At 55.0% G+C, this 13,847-nt stretch overlaps 2 protein-coding genes across 3 annotated transcripts in view; one reads left to right on the top strand and one right to left on the bottom strand.

Annotated features, from left to right (window-relative positions):
* The window catches only part of DDX54 (DEAD-box helicase 54), a 28,397-nt gene extending 23,011 nt beyond the window's left edge, over positions 1 to 5,386 (top strand). Inside the window, exons 18-20 of one of the 2 annotated variants that reach the window (XM_003907191.5) lie at positions 527 to 631; positions 1,174 to 1,286; positions 3,447 to 5,386. In XM_003907191.5, coding sequence (XP_003907240.2) covers positions 527 to 631; positions 1,174 to 1,286; positions 3,447 to 3,679 — 451 coding nt within the window. In that variant the 3' untranslated portion in view covers positions 3,680 to 5,386. Of the gene's footprint in view, positions 1 to 526; positions 632 to 1,173; positions 1,287 to 3,443 lie in introns of both variants that reach the window. The other variant, XM_009181764.4, reaches the window with a different exon arrangement.
* CFAP73 (cilia and flagella associated protein 73) lies at positions 4,853 to 12,557 on the bottom strand. Its single transcript, XM_009181765.4, has 7 exons — positions 12,445 to 12,557; positions 10,325 to 10,430; positions 9,457 to 9,561; positions 8,946 to 9,146; positions 7,719 to 7,940; positions 6,941 to 7,099; positions 4,853 to 4,952 (listed from the first exon to the last, which is right to left on the bottom strand). The coding sequence occupies exons 1-7, from the start codon at positions 12,498 to 12,500 to the stop codon at positions 4,875 to 4,877; spliced, it is 927 nt and encodes a 308-aa protein (XP_009180029.1). The 5' UTR covers positions 12,501 to 12,557; the 3' UTR covers positions 4,853 to 4,874.
* Between the last annotated feature and the right edge of the window lie 1,290 nt (positions 12,558 to 13,847).

The following is a 13,847-nucleotide window of genomic DNA, read 5'->3' as shown; positions in this document are numbered from 1 at the left end:
GCTGCCCCTCATGCCAGCAGGCAGGGTGAACTCCCTGACGTCCTCACTCCCATCTGATCCTGTACAGCCTGGATTATGACCTGGCTGTCCCCCATGTGACCACTCACAGCAGGTGTGATGGCCCCTGGCTGTTCTATCGCCTTGATTTGATCACACACCACAGAGATCTTGACCCCGTCTATCCTTTTTGCTGGCAAGTCTTTCTAGACAGGGCTCAGGACCCATTTGTTCAGGAGGACTCTAGCGTCTAGAGAATGTATGTGACTCAACCAAGGGTCACAGCTGGGAATGGGGAGGGGATTGGAAACCCTCCAGGAGGCCCTTGTCCCTGAGCCAGGCCCCAGTGCTGGCGGCAGTCCTCTGACCTTTATTGAGCGCCAACTGCATGCCAGACATGGCTGCACTGCTTTCTTTTAATGCTCCAACAACCTGACAAGAGGGTCGGGTGAGGAGACAGGCCCTGAGCGGGAACCGGCACTCCAAGCGTTTCCCTCCACAGCAGCCGTCCCAACTCCCTCTCCTGCAGGGACCGTAAGAAGAAGCGGTTTGTGGGAAAGTCAGGACAGGAAGACAAGAAGAAGATTAAGACAGAGAGTGGCCGCTACATCAACAGCTCCTACAAGCGAGACCTGTATCCTGAGGGGCGTGGCCGGGGAGGGGCGGGGCCGAGCAGCTTCAGCAGCAGCAGCTCCAATTAAGTGGGACCCAAAGGCCGGGATGAGGGGCCGAGCTGAGTGGCTTCCAGCAATGATTCCACAGTGGGGACCTCCGTGCTGGGGGCGGGGCCCAGCAGCTTCAGCAGCAGCATCTCCAATAAGTGGAACCTGTGCTGGGGGCGGGGCCCAGCAGCTTCAGCAGCAGCATCTCCAATAAGTGGGACCTGTGCTGGGGGTCGGCCCAGCGGCTTCAGCAGCAGCATCTCCACAGTGGGACTCCGTGCTGGGTGGGCCCAGCGGCTTCAGCAGCCGCATCTCCAGTAAGTGGGACCTGTGTGCTGGGGGCCGGCCCAGCAGCTTCAGCAGCCGCATCTCCAGTAAGTGGGACCTGTGTGCTGGGGGCCGGGCCGAGCAGCTTCAGCGGCGACTGGGATAACAGAACTGTGTCTGCTGGGGCGGTGGGAGGAGCCTTCTCCCGTCCCAGGGGCTTCACGCAGCTTCCTTAACGAGGTTTCAGCTATCAGAAGTGGAAACAGAAACAGAAGATTGATGATCGTGACTCGGACGAAGAAGGAGCATCTGACCGGCGAGGCCCAGAGCGAAGAGGTGGGAAGCGAGGCCGTGGCCAAGGTGAGAGCCAGGGGAGGGTGGGGAGTATGGGTGCACAGGTAGGAGCAGTTATGGTCAGATTAGGGTAACACTGAGGCACGGGTGCAGGGGCTACTGCAGAGCCCCAGAGCTCGGTGTGTTGGGGTATGCTGCCAAAACCCTGGGTCCTTCCATGATCCCCCCACCCAACCCCCACACCCACAGGTTCCCCCTTCCTACTATCCCGGTCTCTGATGGTCACGAGCATCACCTGACAGGCGCTGGGAAGCACCGTGCCCCTCAGGTGCCTTGTCCCCGACCTCTGTCCACTTCACAGATGAAGCCACGGGGATGACTTCTGGTAGATGCCCTGTTCACCTAATTAAGCCTATTGTCTAAAATCCTAGAGAACTCGGGAAGTGGAACCTTGTGGGAATGCTGCTATGTGGGCCATTTTCACCTGCAAAAATGGCATCTGCATGTGGTTCGACCTGACAGAGTGGGCATGAATTGAACCCCTGTGGCATCCTCAGGAGTGACGTTCTTTTTAGCAATGCTGTGGGGAAGTTCATGTCACCAAAGACGCAGTCAGAAGCAGCTTTGGTTCCGGGAGGAGGCGATCACGGGGGATGTTGAGGAAGATACTTCCTCGAAATGTGGGTTGGCAAATAGTACATTTGGTCATTTGAGGACTTCGACCTCTTTGAGCTGGCCTGGGTCCCTCAGCCAGTAAAAGGCTAAGGTGGATTTGAAGCCGGCTCTGTCTACCAGAGCCTGTGCTTAAGGGCTGCTGTCAGGGAGGGGCTCCCACTTGCTGGGTGCGGGCAGGCTGTGTCCTGGACCACACATGACCTGGGAGGCAAGGTGACTGCGAATACCCATTTTACAGGCCGGGAAACAGGTGCCTTATGAGGGCTGTGACTGAACCTGAGTCACCCAGCTGCCCAAGGCTCCCACCTGGGGCCTTCCCTGGGGAGAGGGGAGTTTGGGACCATGTCCTGGGTCTCTCTCAGATGACGTTACCCACTGCTGTGTCCCTCCACCTTCTGGGGCTGGTCACTGCCTTCTCTGGGTGTCTCTGTGAGCCTGCGTGCATTTGCCTGGGCCTGTTCTCTGTGGCTTCTCCCCCTCCAGCTCTCCCATCTGTGGGAGTGTCTCCTTGTCAGCGTGGCTGGGTGGGGACCACCCACACCTCACTTCGCAGCCTGTTTTTACCTGGGTGAAACAGCAGCTTCTGCTGTGAGCAGTGCCGTGCAGTGGGCGGGCAGGGGCTGGGGAGATGGGGGCGACCTATGGGCTTTGGGAGAAAGCAGCTGTTTTTCCTTTTTTGTCCTCATTGGAGGTGATAGGTCCTGCGAGGCACCCTGGCTCCACTGGAGACAGCTGGGAACACCCCAATGGTCATCCCTCTAGGAGCGCTGGGGAGGCTGCTGTTATGAATGGGGAGGAGGAGGAGGACACAGGACTTAGTGGGAGCCAGGGAGGGTGGTGCTTGCCTCCCGGAGAACTAGAAGAATGGACTACCTGATGCCCACCTGTCGGGCTAGGGCAGGGCCGCTGACCTCTGCTGCTGCTGCTTTGCTGTGTGATCTCAGACAAGTCCCTCTCCCTCTCTGGCCTTCTCTGATTCCTCTCCCACCTAAAGGAAGGTTCATCTACACCCTCTTTTCATCTAACAAGCCTAGAGCATGGTGTCCATGGAGACAGAGGCTGAGGTCTGTTTCGGTTACTATGGGGGGCCTCAGAGCGTGCAGTAGCAGTAGGTGTGCTGTGGAAACATACACTCCTTGGTTGGAGAATTTTTAATAGTAACAGTCATGCCTAAAAGGCTCTCACTATGGGCCAGGCCTTGTTCTGAGCACTTTATACCATGGAAATGCATTTTCTCTTCACCCATGAAGGAGGTGCTGTGATTTATAATTCACAGATGGGGAAACTGAGGCACAGAGCCGTTTACTGACTTGCCCAGGGTCCAAGAGGTCACAGCTGGGATTTGAACCCCAGCAGTTCTGGCCCCGTGTTATTGACCACTCCATGAGGCTGCCTAAAACTTTATTAGCCACCTACTGTGTACAGACACTGGGCCACAGCAATAAGCACAGAACAGGAGTAGGGACAGGGAAGGAGTCTGCGAGCTTCTGGGAGGAGGGGATTTTGGGAGTGATTCCAACAGCTGAGCTCCCTGAATCCCTGTCCCAGCAGGTGCATCCCGGCCCCACGCCCCAGGCACCCCTGCAGGCTGCGTCCGCCCGGAACTCAAGACCAAGCAGCAGATCCTGAAGCAGCGGCGCCGGGCCCAGAAGCTGCGCTTCCTGCAGCGTGGTGGCCTCAAGCAGCTCTCTGCCCGCAACCGCCGCCGTGTCCAGGAGCTGCAGCAGGGCGCCTTCGGCCGGGTCGCCCGCTCCAAGAAGGGCAAGATGCGGAAGAGGATGTGAGGACCGGGACCCAGCTCCGTGGCTCCTTGATTGGCCTTAGGGTGGGCATCGGCAGACGTTCCTGTGCACCACTGTGTGCCTGGCCCAGTGCTGGGCACTGGGGGCACTCCCTGCAGGAGCCATCGTCCGTGAAAAGGAGCACTGTATGGCCACGGAAGGGCAGCAGCTGCGTCAGCCTAAGACAGAGACATTTGAGCAGGGCCTTGAAGGGTGTGTAGGAGTTCGGCAGCAAAGCCAGGCAGGCCAAGACCTGAGTTGGCAACTCAGCTGCTGCTGCTTCCATGTGTTCTGGGTTCAGAGGTCATGGCTGCACCAGTCAGAGCCCTGAGTGCCTCAGGGTTTGGCGATGGAATTTTTAATATAATAAATCTTTGTTGAGCACTGCTGGTGGGCCAGGAGTGCAGTCTACTTGGGGAGTTGGAATGGAGAGACTCAGGTACTAAAATCCCAGCTAATGTGGCAGAGGAGTTGTGGGTCTCCCCAGGGTAGGTTCTGCTGCTGTGTCCATTTAGCGTGAGGAAATTGAGGCTCAGAGCACAAGCCAGGTGCCGGAGGTGGGAGTTGGTCCGCCTTCCTCCCACCGGGACATGGTTGCAGCTGGGAGTGGGCTGTGGGAGGGGAACAGGATGTGCAGCCCCAGGGCAAGGGCACAGCTGCTCCCCTCTGGCTATGAAGAGGTTAACTCGGCCCCTCCACACCTGGAGGTCAGAACCTGGCCTGCCCTCTGTCTTCTCACCACCCACCCCCTGTTTGAGGTTCTGAGAAGGTCAAGGGTGGCCCCAGCAGCTGAATTCTCAGGCTGGGCCCCTCACCTGGCAGAGTCCATAGTGGAGGGGCCTCGGTGATCTCTCATCTAGCATGGACCCTGCTCTGAGACCTGACAAAGAGCTTTTATCATGCCCCAGCCACCCTGGCAGGGAGGGCCTGGTCTGATCTCATTTTAGAGGCAGTTGCCCCACACATAGCCCCTTGACCTTCCCATCACCTCCTCATCAGGGCATGCACTTATTGAGTGCTTGCTATGTGCCCCTCATGGCAGGCCCACAGCACTCTGAACAGGCACAGCCCTCCCATCTTCCCAATGAGGAAACGGATTCAGGAAGAGCCACTCAGTCCACACCCCAATGGAAATGGGGGCCCTCCTATCTCAGGGTCTCTCGGGGATCCCCTCTCCCGCTACTCACCTGGGTCAGGGCTAGGAGGCAGGGGCCGCAGGCTCAGCCTGACCCAGGCCAGCCAGCATGGCAGAGAGGTCCTGCATGAACAGCTTCACCTGGAGGGGAGCCCAACACGAAGTCACATCCCAGCCCCAGAGCCACTGTCCAGCCCCCATCCCTCAACACGCGGGGAGGCCAAAAGGCAGGGTGGGGACTGGAGACCCCCTCATTAAAAGAACAGCAGTGATGGTGGTTCCCAGAGGTGGTGACTGAGATCCTAAACTGTTCTGCGTTTTAAAAGCCTCAGGCCAACCTTCCCAACTGCTGCGTGAGCAGACACCTTCACAGCTTCCTTGCTGCTGTCACCTGCACTATCCAATTAGTATTTTCATTTATATCAATCAGCTTTATTTTCTTGTACCTGGATCAGTCATATTCATTGGTTTGTGATCTACTCTTATCTCCATGGGTGGCCGTCCTTTATTGTGTTTTAATTAACTTCTTTATGAATATGAACTTAATAAATGCCATGGATCCATTGTAAAAACTAGGACTTGAGGGTGAACTTACAACCATCTGTGGGCTCCCCTCATATTCGTCATTGTATCAACAACTGAGAAAGAAACTTTATCTCCACCAAAAATGGAGAAAAATAGTTACCCCTTGTCCTAACTAGGGGGCAACTGGAAAAATAATGAAAATGCAATGAATAAATGAAGCTGTTACTGAATTGTGGCAGCCACAGGACAGTGGGAGTCCCAGGCCTGGAGGCCAGGGAGTGTTAGGGGAGGTGGGAAAAGGCATAGTGTCCCTCCATGGAGCCTTTCTCCTTGACAGGCAGAGTTGATTTTGAAAAGAGATGATCTGGTCCTAGTGCAGTGTTGTTTACAACTAATTAATTACAACCGGTTACAGATTTTGTTCCTTCTTAATTTCCACTACTCCACTTGGACTTAAAGAAAAGGGACTGACTTTTTCCTGTTTACACCAAGCCTGTGTTTCTGCTAGTCTCATGTGCCACACGGTAACCAGGTAACAGGCCAGGCTGGGAAGAACAGTGGCATTGATGCATCCAACCAACTAGGAGGGGCGAAGCAGATTCCCAGGATCCAGGTCTTGGTGTTCAGTTGGAATCCTGGCCATTGGGCAGAACAGGAATGGGAATGGGTTGGGGAAAAGGTGGGATGCCTCCCTTTACTTTGCCTCCACTTCTCAAAGGGGCCACGCTTTGGGTATACCCACTAGAAACAAGAAAGTGTTTGAAGTCTGAAATCTCCCTCCATTGTAAACCTATGTCATGCTGAGTGCGGTGGCTCACACCTGTAATCCTAGCACTTTGGGAGGCTGAGGTGGGAGGATAACTTGAGGTTGGGAGCTTGAGACCAGCCTGGCCAACATGGTGAAACCCCATCTCTACTAAAAATACAAAATTAGCCAGGTGTGGTGTGTGCTTATAATCCCAACTATTTGAGAGGCTGAGGCAGGAGAATCACCAGGAGGCAGAGGTTGCAGTGAGCCGAGATCGTGTCACTGCACTCCAGCCTGGGTGACACAGGGCTAGACTCTGTCTAAAAAAAAAAAAGCCTATGTCACATTCTACGCTACACAACTCAACCTAACCCCACCCTCACCTTCCCTGCGGAAGCTGAGGCCTCTCTGTGCAGGAAGCAGGGAGCCAGAGGGCCAGAGATTAATGAAGAGTGAGTCTGGACCTCATGATTTTTTACAGTTGTTGCCACATGTGTGGGCTGTTGGATCCTGTGAGAAAAGAGGGACTCAGCACAAACCCTGGCCTTCCTGGTAGAGGGAGGGCATTGAGACCAGCCACTTTTTTTTTTTTTTTTTCTTTTTGAGATAGTCTAGCTTCATCGCAGAGAGGGACATGGCTTTCTTCTGGCCACTGTCAGAGCCAAGACACACTCAGGAATCCATCCTAGACCTGGTGCCTGCGTGGTGATCGAGCCACGGCTGGGGCAAGGGCTCTGACCTTAGAGGGCCATGCTTAACCCAGAGAAGGTGTTGCTAACTGTGGGGTTTTAGGTACCTGATTTTTCCAAAGAGGGAGTGTTTGGGGGCTGGAGGTGCCATAAAGAGGGGTCCTCACCTGCTCTAGTTGTCCCTCCGTGTCCTCAATGTCCAGGGTGGGCGGCTGCCTCTGATGCTGGCACACTAGCTGGAACAGGTTGAGCACGGCCATCCTGCTGCGTCCCAGGAGCAGAGTCTTCTCCGCTGCTGTGTTCTGAATCTGAATCCACTTGGATTCCTGGAGAACACCCACCCTGGTCCCAATTATGGCAACTGGCCCGAGGCGGGCTGCCCTCTCTTCACAGCCACATTTTTTTTTTCTTTTTGGGATGGAGTCTAGCTTTGTTGCCCAGGCTGGAGTGCAGTGGCCTGATCTCAGCTCACTGCAACCACCGCCTCCTGGGACCTAGCGATTCTCCTCCTTCAGCCTCCCGAGTAGCTGGGACTACAGGCGCCTGCCAGTGGACCTGGCTAATTTTTGTATTTTTAGTAGAGACAGGGTTTTACCATGTTGGCCAGGCTGGTCTCGAACTCATGACCTGAGGTGATCCGCCCGTCTCGGCCTCCCAAAATGTTGGGATTACAGGCATGAGCCACAGCGCCCGGCATTCTTCCCATCCACTTCTGCCAGTCAGGCAGTCAGGTGCTCTCGGGAGAGGGTTGCAGGAGCCTCGTGCCGGCGGATAGGGCGGGGCCTCATGCCCGAAAGGGCTCGGTGATGCCTGAGATGCCTTCCTTTGCAGCGAACCCTCTGGGGTACGCATTGCCCCATCTGTCCTCATCAGCCCTGTCGCTCCTCCCCGCCCGGCTGTGGAAGCCTGGGGTCCCGAGCGCCCCCGACGGAGGGCGGGCCGTACCCACTGCAGCGTAAGCTCCCTGGCAGCCTCCAGGCGCTCCTGCAGCTGCGCCCGCCTCTGGCCCTGTGCGAGCACCTCGTCCGGCCAGGCGTCCCGCAACTGCTGCAGTCGCGATCGCGCCGCCTCCAGCTCCGCTAGCCGCTCGCGCTCCCTGAGCCTCAGTGCCGCCTGTGTCTGGGCCAGGCCGTCGAAGCGCGCCACCAGTTCCGGGACCTCTTGGAACTAGAGTTGGGGGCGGGGAAGGGACTCACATGGGCCTGCAGTCCCCTACCCTCCCCATCCCACCTGGCCGCCGGCGTTCCTTATTATTGGAATAATCTTTCTGGAAAGTGACTTAAATGTCAACCTCCGTTTGTTAGAGACAAGGTCTCGCTCTGTCACCTGGGGTGGAGTGCAGTGGCGCGATCATAGCTCACTGTCATCTCGAACTCCTGGGCTCAAGCGATCCTCCCATCTCCGCTCCAGAGTAGCTGGGATTATAGTCACACGCCACCACGCCCGGCTAATTTTTTGTAGAGACAGGGGTCACTCTATGTTACCCAGACTGGTCTCGAACTCCTGGCTTCAAGCAATCCTCCCGCCTTGGCTTCCCAAAGTGTTGGGATTACAGGCGTGAGCCACTTGCGCCCGGCCAGAGTTAGCTTTCTTCATCTTCAGTTTTCCTAGCTGTAAAATGGGGTTGACAGTTGACAATCACAGGACTCACTTCACTGGACTTTGGGGAGGATTCAAAAACAAAATGTGGGCGGTGGCTCACACCTGTAATCCCAGCACTTTGGGAGCTGAGGTGGGAGGATCGCTTGAGCCCAGGAGTTCGAAACCAGCCTGGGCAACATCGCAAGACCACTGTCTCTACTAAAAATGATAATTAAAAAAATAGCCAGGCGTGGTGGCAGGCGCCTGTGGTCCCAGCTACTTGGTAGGCAGAAGCAAGAGGATCCCTTGAGCCCAGGAAGTCGAGGCTGCAGTGAGCCGTGATCGCGCCAATGCACTCCAGCCTGGTGACAAAGCGAGACACTGTCTCAAAAATACTCCAAAACTAACAACCACAAAAACTAAAGCGTATCCCTGGCATACAGTGAGCGCTCCATAAGCGATAGTTCTTGGCATTCACGCCAAGAACTCCAGTAGTTCAGCGCTACAGTAGTTCGCCGGTCCGAAGCCGTCCCTGAGCCACTCAGCGCCGCGCGGTGGCGCCGAGCTCCCAGCCTTCTTCCCGGGACTCACCCCGGGCAGCAGCTCCAGCGCTTGCTCCAGCAGGCGCGCGCAGGGCTCCAGGCGCTTAAGCCGGCGCTGCAGCCGCGCGCGTTCTTGCCGTAGCTCCTCGAGCTGGGTCCGCAGACGCAGCGCCTCCGCCTCCCGGCGGCTCGCCTGGTGTCGCTCCTCCGCCGCCCTCCGCAGCGCGCGATTGCGCCGGGCCTCGGAGTCCTGGGGAGTAAGGTGGGGAGAAGGCGATTTTCAGGAATCGGGAGCCGGCGGGGAGTTCGGCACCTCCATCCTGCCCTGACATTCGCACGCAAAACCAGGGGCAGCCAGCAGGCCTGGCTCAGAAACTGGCTCTTCACCCAATTCCCCTGCCCGCTTTTTTTTTTTTTTTTTCTTCATCGGCGTGTGTTTCCCGCCGTTTCCTTTTGCATGACGAAAACCACTTCTTTTCTTTTTGTTACCTGCCGGGCTCCTATGGGGGTGTGAGCTGCTACCCATAGACCCCGCCCCCCCCCCAGGAGTCTCCACCTACCTGCAAAAACTTGTCAAAGCGGATGAACGACCCCTTTAGCTCCCGCTCCTTCTGTTCCAGCTGTTCCCAGCGCTGTTTCAGAGCTGCCATTCTGGTGCGGAACACCTGGGGGTGAGGAGTGGGTTGTCTGTGTGGGTTTGGGGGTCCGGGTCCTCCCATGCTCTCAGGTTCACACTTAACCCTTTCCACCTGTTGTCCCTAATCTGTGGCTGCTCCCGGCTCAACCCATCCGTGGCTCCCATCACCCAGGGATGAAGCCGAAACACCCTCCTCCAGCCCCCGAATGCCAGTGTCCCTGTGCTTCCCTCAGGCCTCATCTTACCCTCTCTCCTCCCATACTCTGTTTTCGGGCCGCTTAACCACCTGTGTGTGGTTCTTGTCTTCCAGCCAGTCTTTGTGTATGGTTTTTCTCTGCCTGTTTTTCCTTCCTTATCCCTTTCGCCTTTGCTGGATAAGCCGACTTGCCCTTCAGCAATCCCCAAGACATTACTTCCTCCAAAAAGCCCTCCTTGACCACCCCCATGGGGAGGTAGGGACTTCTTCTGGGCTCCCACAACCCCTGCCCAGTGCTTCTTCCCTGTAGCAGTCACCACCTGAACACTTACTTGTTTTCCTCTCCAGACTGTGAGCCCCACAAGGGCAGGGACCATTGTAAGACCTCCAGGTCTTAATGCAGTGCCCAGCACATACTCAATGCTCACAAATTTATTTGCACCAACAGCTGGTCTCATTTGATCCCCATTTGACAGATGAGGAAATCAAGGCTTGGAGTGGTAAAATCACTTGTCTCAGACCTTGTCACTAATAAATTGGCTCCATCACTTCCCATCCGCCGGCTCACCACCTCGTTACAGTAGTCAGGGCTCACCTCCTTCTGGGCCTGCAGGGCCTGGTCTGCATCTACCAGCTCTTGCCTCTTCTCCAGGAGACGCAGCACTGGTGGGACGTAATCCTCAGCCTGCTCTGGCAGCTTTCTGGAGGCTCAAGTAGGAGGTAGGGGTGAAGGAAGCATGTTTCAGGGCCCCACATCTCACCACTGTGTCTGGAGTGCCCCATTAGCCACCTGCTGGCTGTTTAATTTTTTTTTTTTTTTTTTTTTTGAGACTTGTTTTTGGGTGTTGCTTTGTCACCCAGGCTGGAGTGCAGTGGTATAATCATAGCTCACTTCTGAGCTTAAGCGATCCTCCCATCTCGTCTCCTGAGTAGCTGGGACTGCAGGCGTGTGCCACCACACCTGGCTAACTTTTTTTTTTTTTTGTAAAGATGAGGTCTCGCTTTATTGCCCAGGCTGGTCTTGAACTCATGACTCAAGCAATCCTCCTGCCTCAGCCTCCCAACATGTTGGGATTACAGGCATAAGCCACCATATCTGGTTGAATTATTATTATTATTATTACATATTTTTTGAGATGGAGTCTCGCTCTGTCATTCAGGCTGGAGTGCAGTGGCACGAGCTTGGCTCACCGCAACCTCTCGCCTTCCAGGTTCAAGCAATTCTCCTGCCTCAACCTCCCAAGTAGCTGGGATTACAGGTGGACGCCACCATGCCTGGCTAATTTTCGTATTTTTAGTAGAGACAAGGTTTCACCCTGTTGGCCAGGCTGATCTCCAACTCCTGACCTCATGTGATCCGCCTGCCTTGGTATCCCAAAGTGCTGGGATTACAGGCGTGAGCCACTGCAACCTGGATGAATTCTTCATTCATTGAACAAATTGTCCTGAGCACCTACTCTGGACCAGGCACCCTTGTAGGACTGGGGGTGCAGCTGTGAACAGGACAGACAAAAATCCCTGTTCCCTCATGAGCTGGCATTCTGCTGGGAGCCACAGAAAATCAAGCTAATAAATAATAATAATAATAATAATAAAGAATGACAGGACATGGTAGGCACTGAGATGAAAAATTAAGCGACTAAAGGAATCTTTCAACAGGGAGGAGGTGGCATCTGAGCAGAGACCTGGAGGAGAAGAGGGAGCAAGCCACGTGGACATCTCCAGGGAACAGATTCTAGGACCCTGGTGCAGCTAGGGTGGGTGCAGAGGAGGGAGTGAGGAGGGAAAAGATGGGAATTGGGAGCAGGGAGCGGCTGAGAATCCAACTGCGGTGGGCCATGGTGAGTGGAGACTTTGGCCTTGACTCTAAGTGAAGTGGGAGTGGAGCAGGGGATTTTGGGCAGAGGAGGGGTCCTTCTGGCTGCTGTGAGGAGCAAGGACAGTGGGCAGCTGCAGGAGACCAGTGGTGGTGCCACGGGATATTCCAGAGATAGTGTGGTTCCAAGCAGGGCAGCAGTGGCGGGAGGTGAGAGCAGAACTGATGGCGTGGGGAGGGGGATGAGAAATGGGTCAGAGGTGACCCCAGGAACCAGAAGGATGTTACTGCCAGGGCAGTCTGCAGGAGAGCAGGTCAGGTGGGGAGACCAGCTCCCTGCTATGGCCAAGCCCAAAATGCCTGATACCTCTGCAGGGAGAGGCCCAGGAGGCAGTGGGGTTCTGGAGTCCAGCGCCTCGGGAGAAAGGGAGAGCAGAATGAATGACTAATGTGTAATCATCAAGGTTTTCCCAGCCATGGTCCGGGAGGAAATCCCCCTCCCTATTTTACAGATGCTAATACTGAGGTTGGGACTTGAGGCCATGCTGCTGAACACGAAGGAGGCACAGAACAAGCTTCCTCTGTTCCTCCTGAAAATGCAGTTTTGGGGGTGGATTGGGGAGCAGGATTTCATAGAATAATTCCTTCCCAGCTTGGTTTGAATGATTTAATCTCAGCCGGATGTCAGCTAGGGGTGGGGGATCAGGAACGATCCCTGAGACCACGGTGATGTCTTGGTTTCTCCCTGAGCCTCAGTTTCCTCCTCTGTGAAGTGGGGACAGTAACCCCACTGTGATCTGCCCAAAGAAGCCAGGACGCAGGAGGTGAGGAAGAAGGGATGGGCCAGCCCACGCATTCCGCCCTCCTTCTGGCCCTCCCTCCCTCTATGTCCCACTCACGTAGACAGTTTCTCTTGCAAAGCCAGTCGGAAATACTCCTCCCAGGGCACCGCCATCCTTCTGGCAATTGCCCCAGCTTTCTTTCCACCAGCTGGAGTTTTGCACAAGCCTAGGAGACCCTGGGGGTTCTGTGGAGCGTGGTGTGGAAGCCTGCTCAGCTCTCCCAGAAGGCAGCCACCAGCAGGCTCTGGTTGCCTGGCAACCAACCACACAACATTCCATTGCCTGGCTGCGGCCAGGGGAATCCACCCTTGGAGGGAGAGGGAGGAAGCTGACGGTAAAGGAGCACCTCTGCCCCTCCTGGAGAGGCCTGTAACACCCCATCAAATCGGGTATGCAATGGAGAGGATGGGGGTCCCTTGGCCAAGAAATTGCCTCTCTTAGTGCCCCACGTTTGCCCAAGCCTCTTCCTGGTTGGGTAGGATAGCCTCACTATCAGGGCCACCCTTGTGTGTACTCAGTCAATGGCTCGAAATAATAATTCCTGGGCACCCACTGTTAGCCAGGCCCTGGGTGGAGTCATTCACTCCCAGCCCTTTGAGGCGCCACTCCCTGTCCTGGTGATGGGTGATGGGGCTCCTCTGGCTATTTCTCAGGGAGCCCCCAGACTGATTAGGGAGAGAAAGGGAGACCATCAGGACCTCCTAGACCTCACAGACCAGCTTAGAAGGGATGGTCTGGACTTGGGGGATGGGAGAAGCTGAGATAGTTTGGGTATTTATTTATTTATTTATTTATTTATTTATTTATTTATTTGACATGGAGTTTCGCTCTGTTACCTAGGCTGGAGTGCAGAGACTCGGTCTCAGCCCACTGCAACCTCTGCCTCCCAGGTTCAAGCGATTCTCATGCCTCAGCCTCACGAGTAGCTGGGATTACAGGTTCACGCCACCATGCCCGAGTAATTTTTGTATTTTTAGTAGAGATGGGGTTTTACCATGTTGGCCAGGCTGGTCTTGAACTCTTGACCTCAAGTGAGTCACCTGCCTTGGCCTCCCAAAGTGCTGGGATTACAGGCATGAGCCACCATGCCCAACCAATGGTTTGGGCTTTACTGTGGGTTGGATGCTATGCTCAGCACTCTATAGTATCTAAATTAATCCCTAAGACAGCCCTGTGGGGGGTGGGTGGTACTAGGGAAAAGTACTCAGAGTAATATGAAAAGTACCCTTGGGTTTTTCAATTCAAAGCAACAAACACTAGCATCTTGTCCTCCCTGCTCCCGGTCATTTTATTTTCCATTTTAAATAATTTATTTTCCATTCAAAGAAATGTATTTTCTTAATGTAGAGCAATGCTGTTTCAAACACCTATAGCTCCTTTTAATCCTACACTGCTTAAAAAACTCCTAAGGATTTTGTTAGAGCATGTTTTAAAAAACAGAACTAGGGCTGGGTGCTGTG

The sequence above is a fragment of the Papio anubis genome, chromosome 9, assembly GCF_008728515.1.
Source record: "Papio anubis isolate 15944 chromosome 9, Panubis1.0, whole genome shotgun sequence".
Classification (NCBI taxonomy): Eukaryota; Metazoa; Chordata; class Mammalia; order Primates; family Cercopithecidae; genus Papio; species Papio anubis.
The sequence above is the reverse complement of the archived record's forward strand: the minus strand, read 5'-3'. Positions and strand labels throughout refer to the sequence as shown.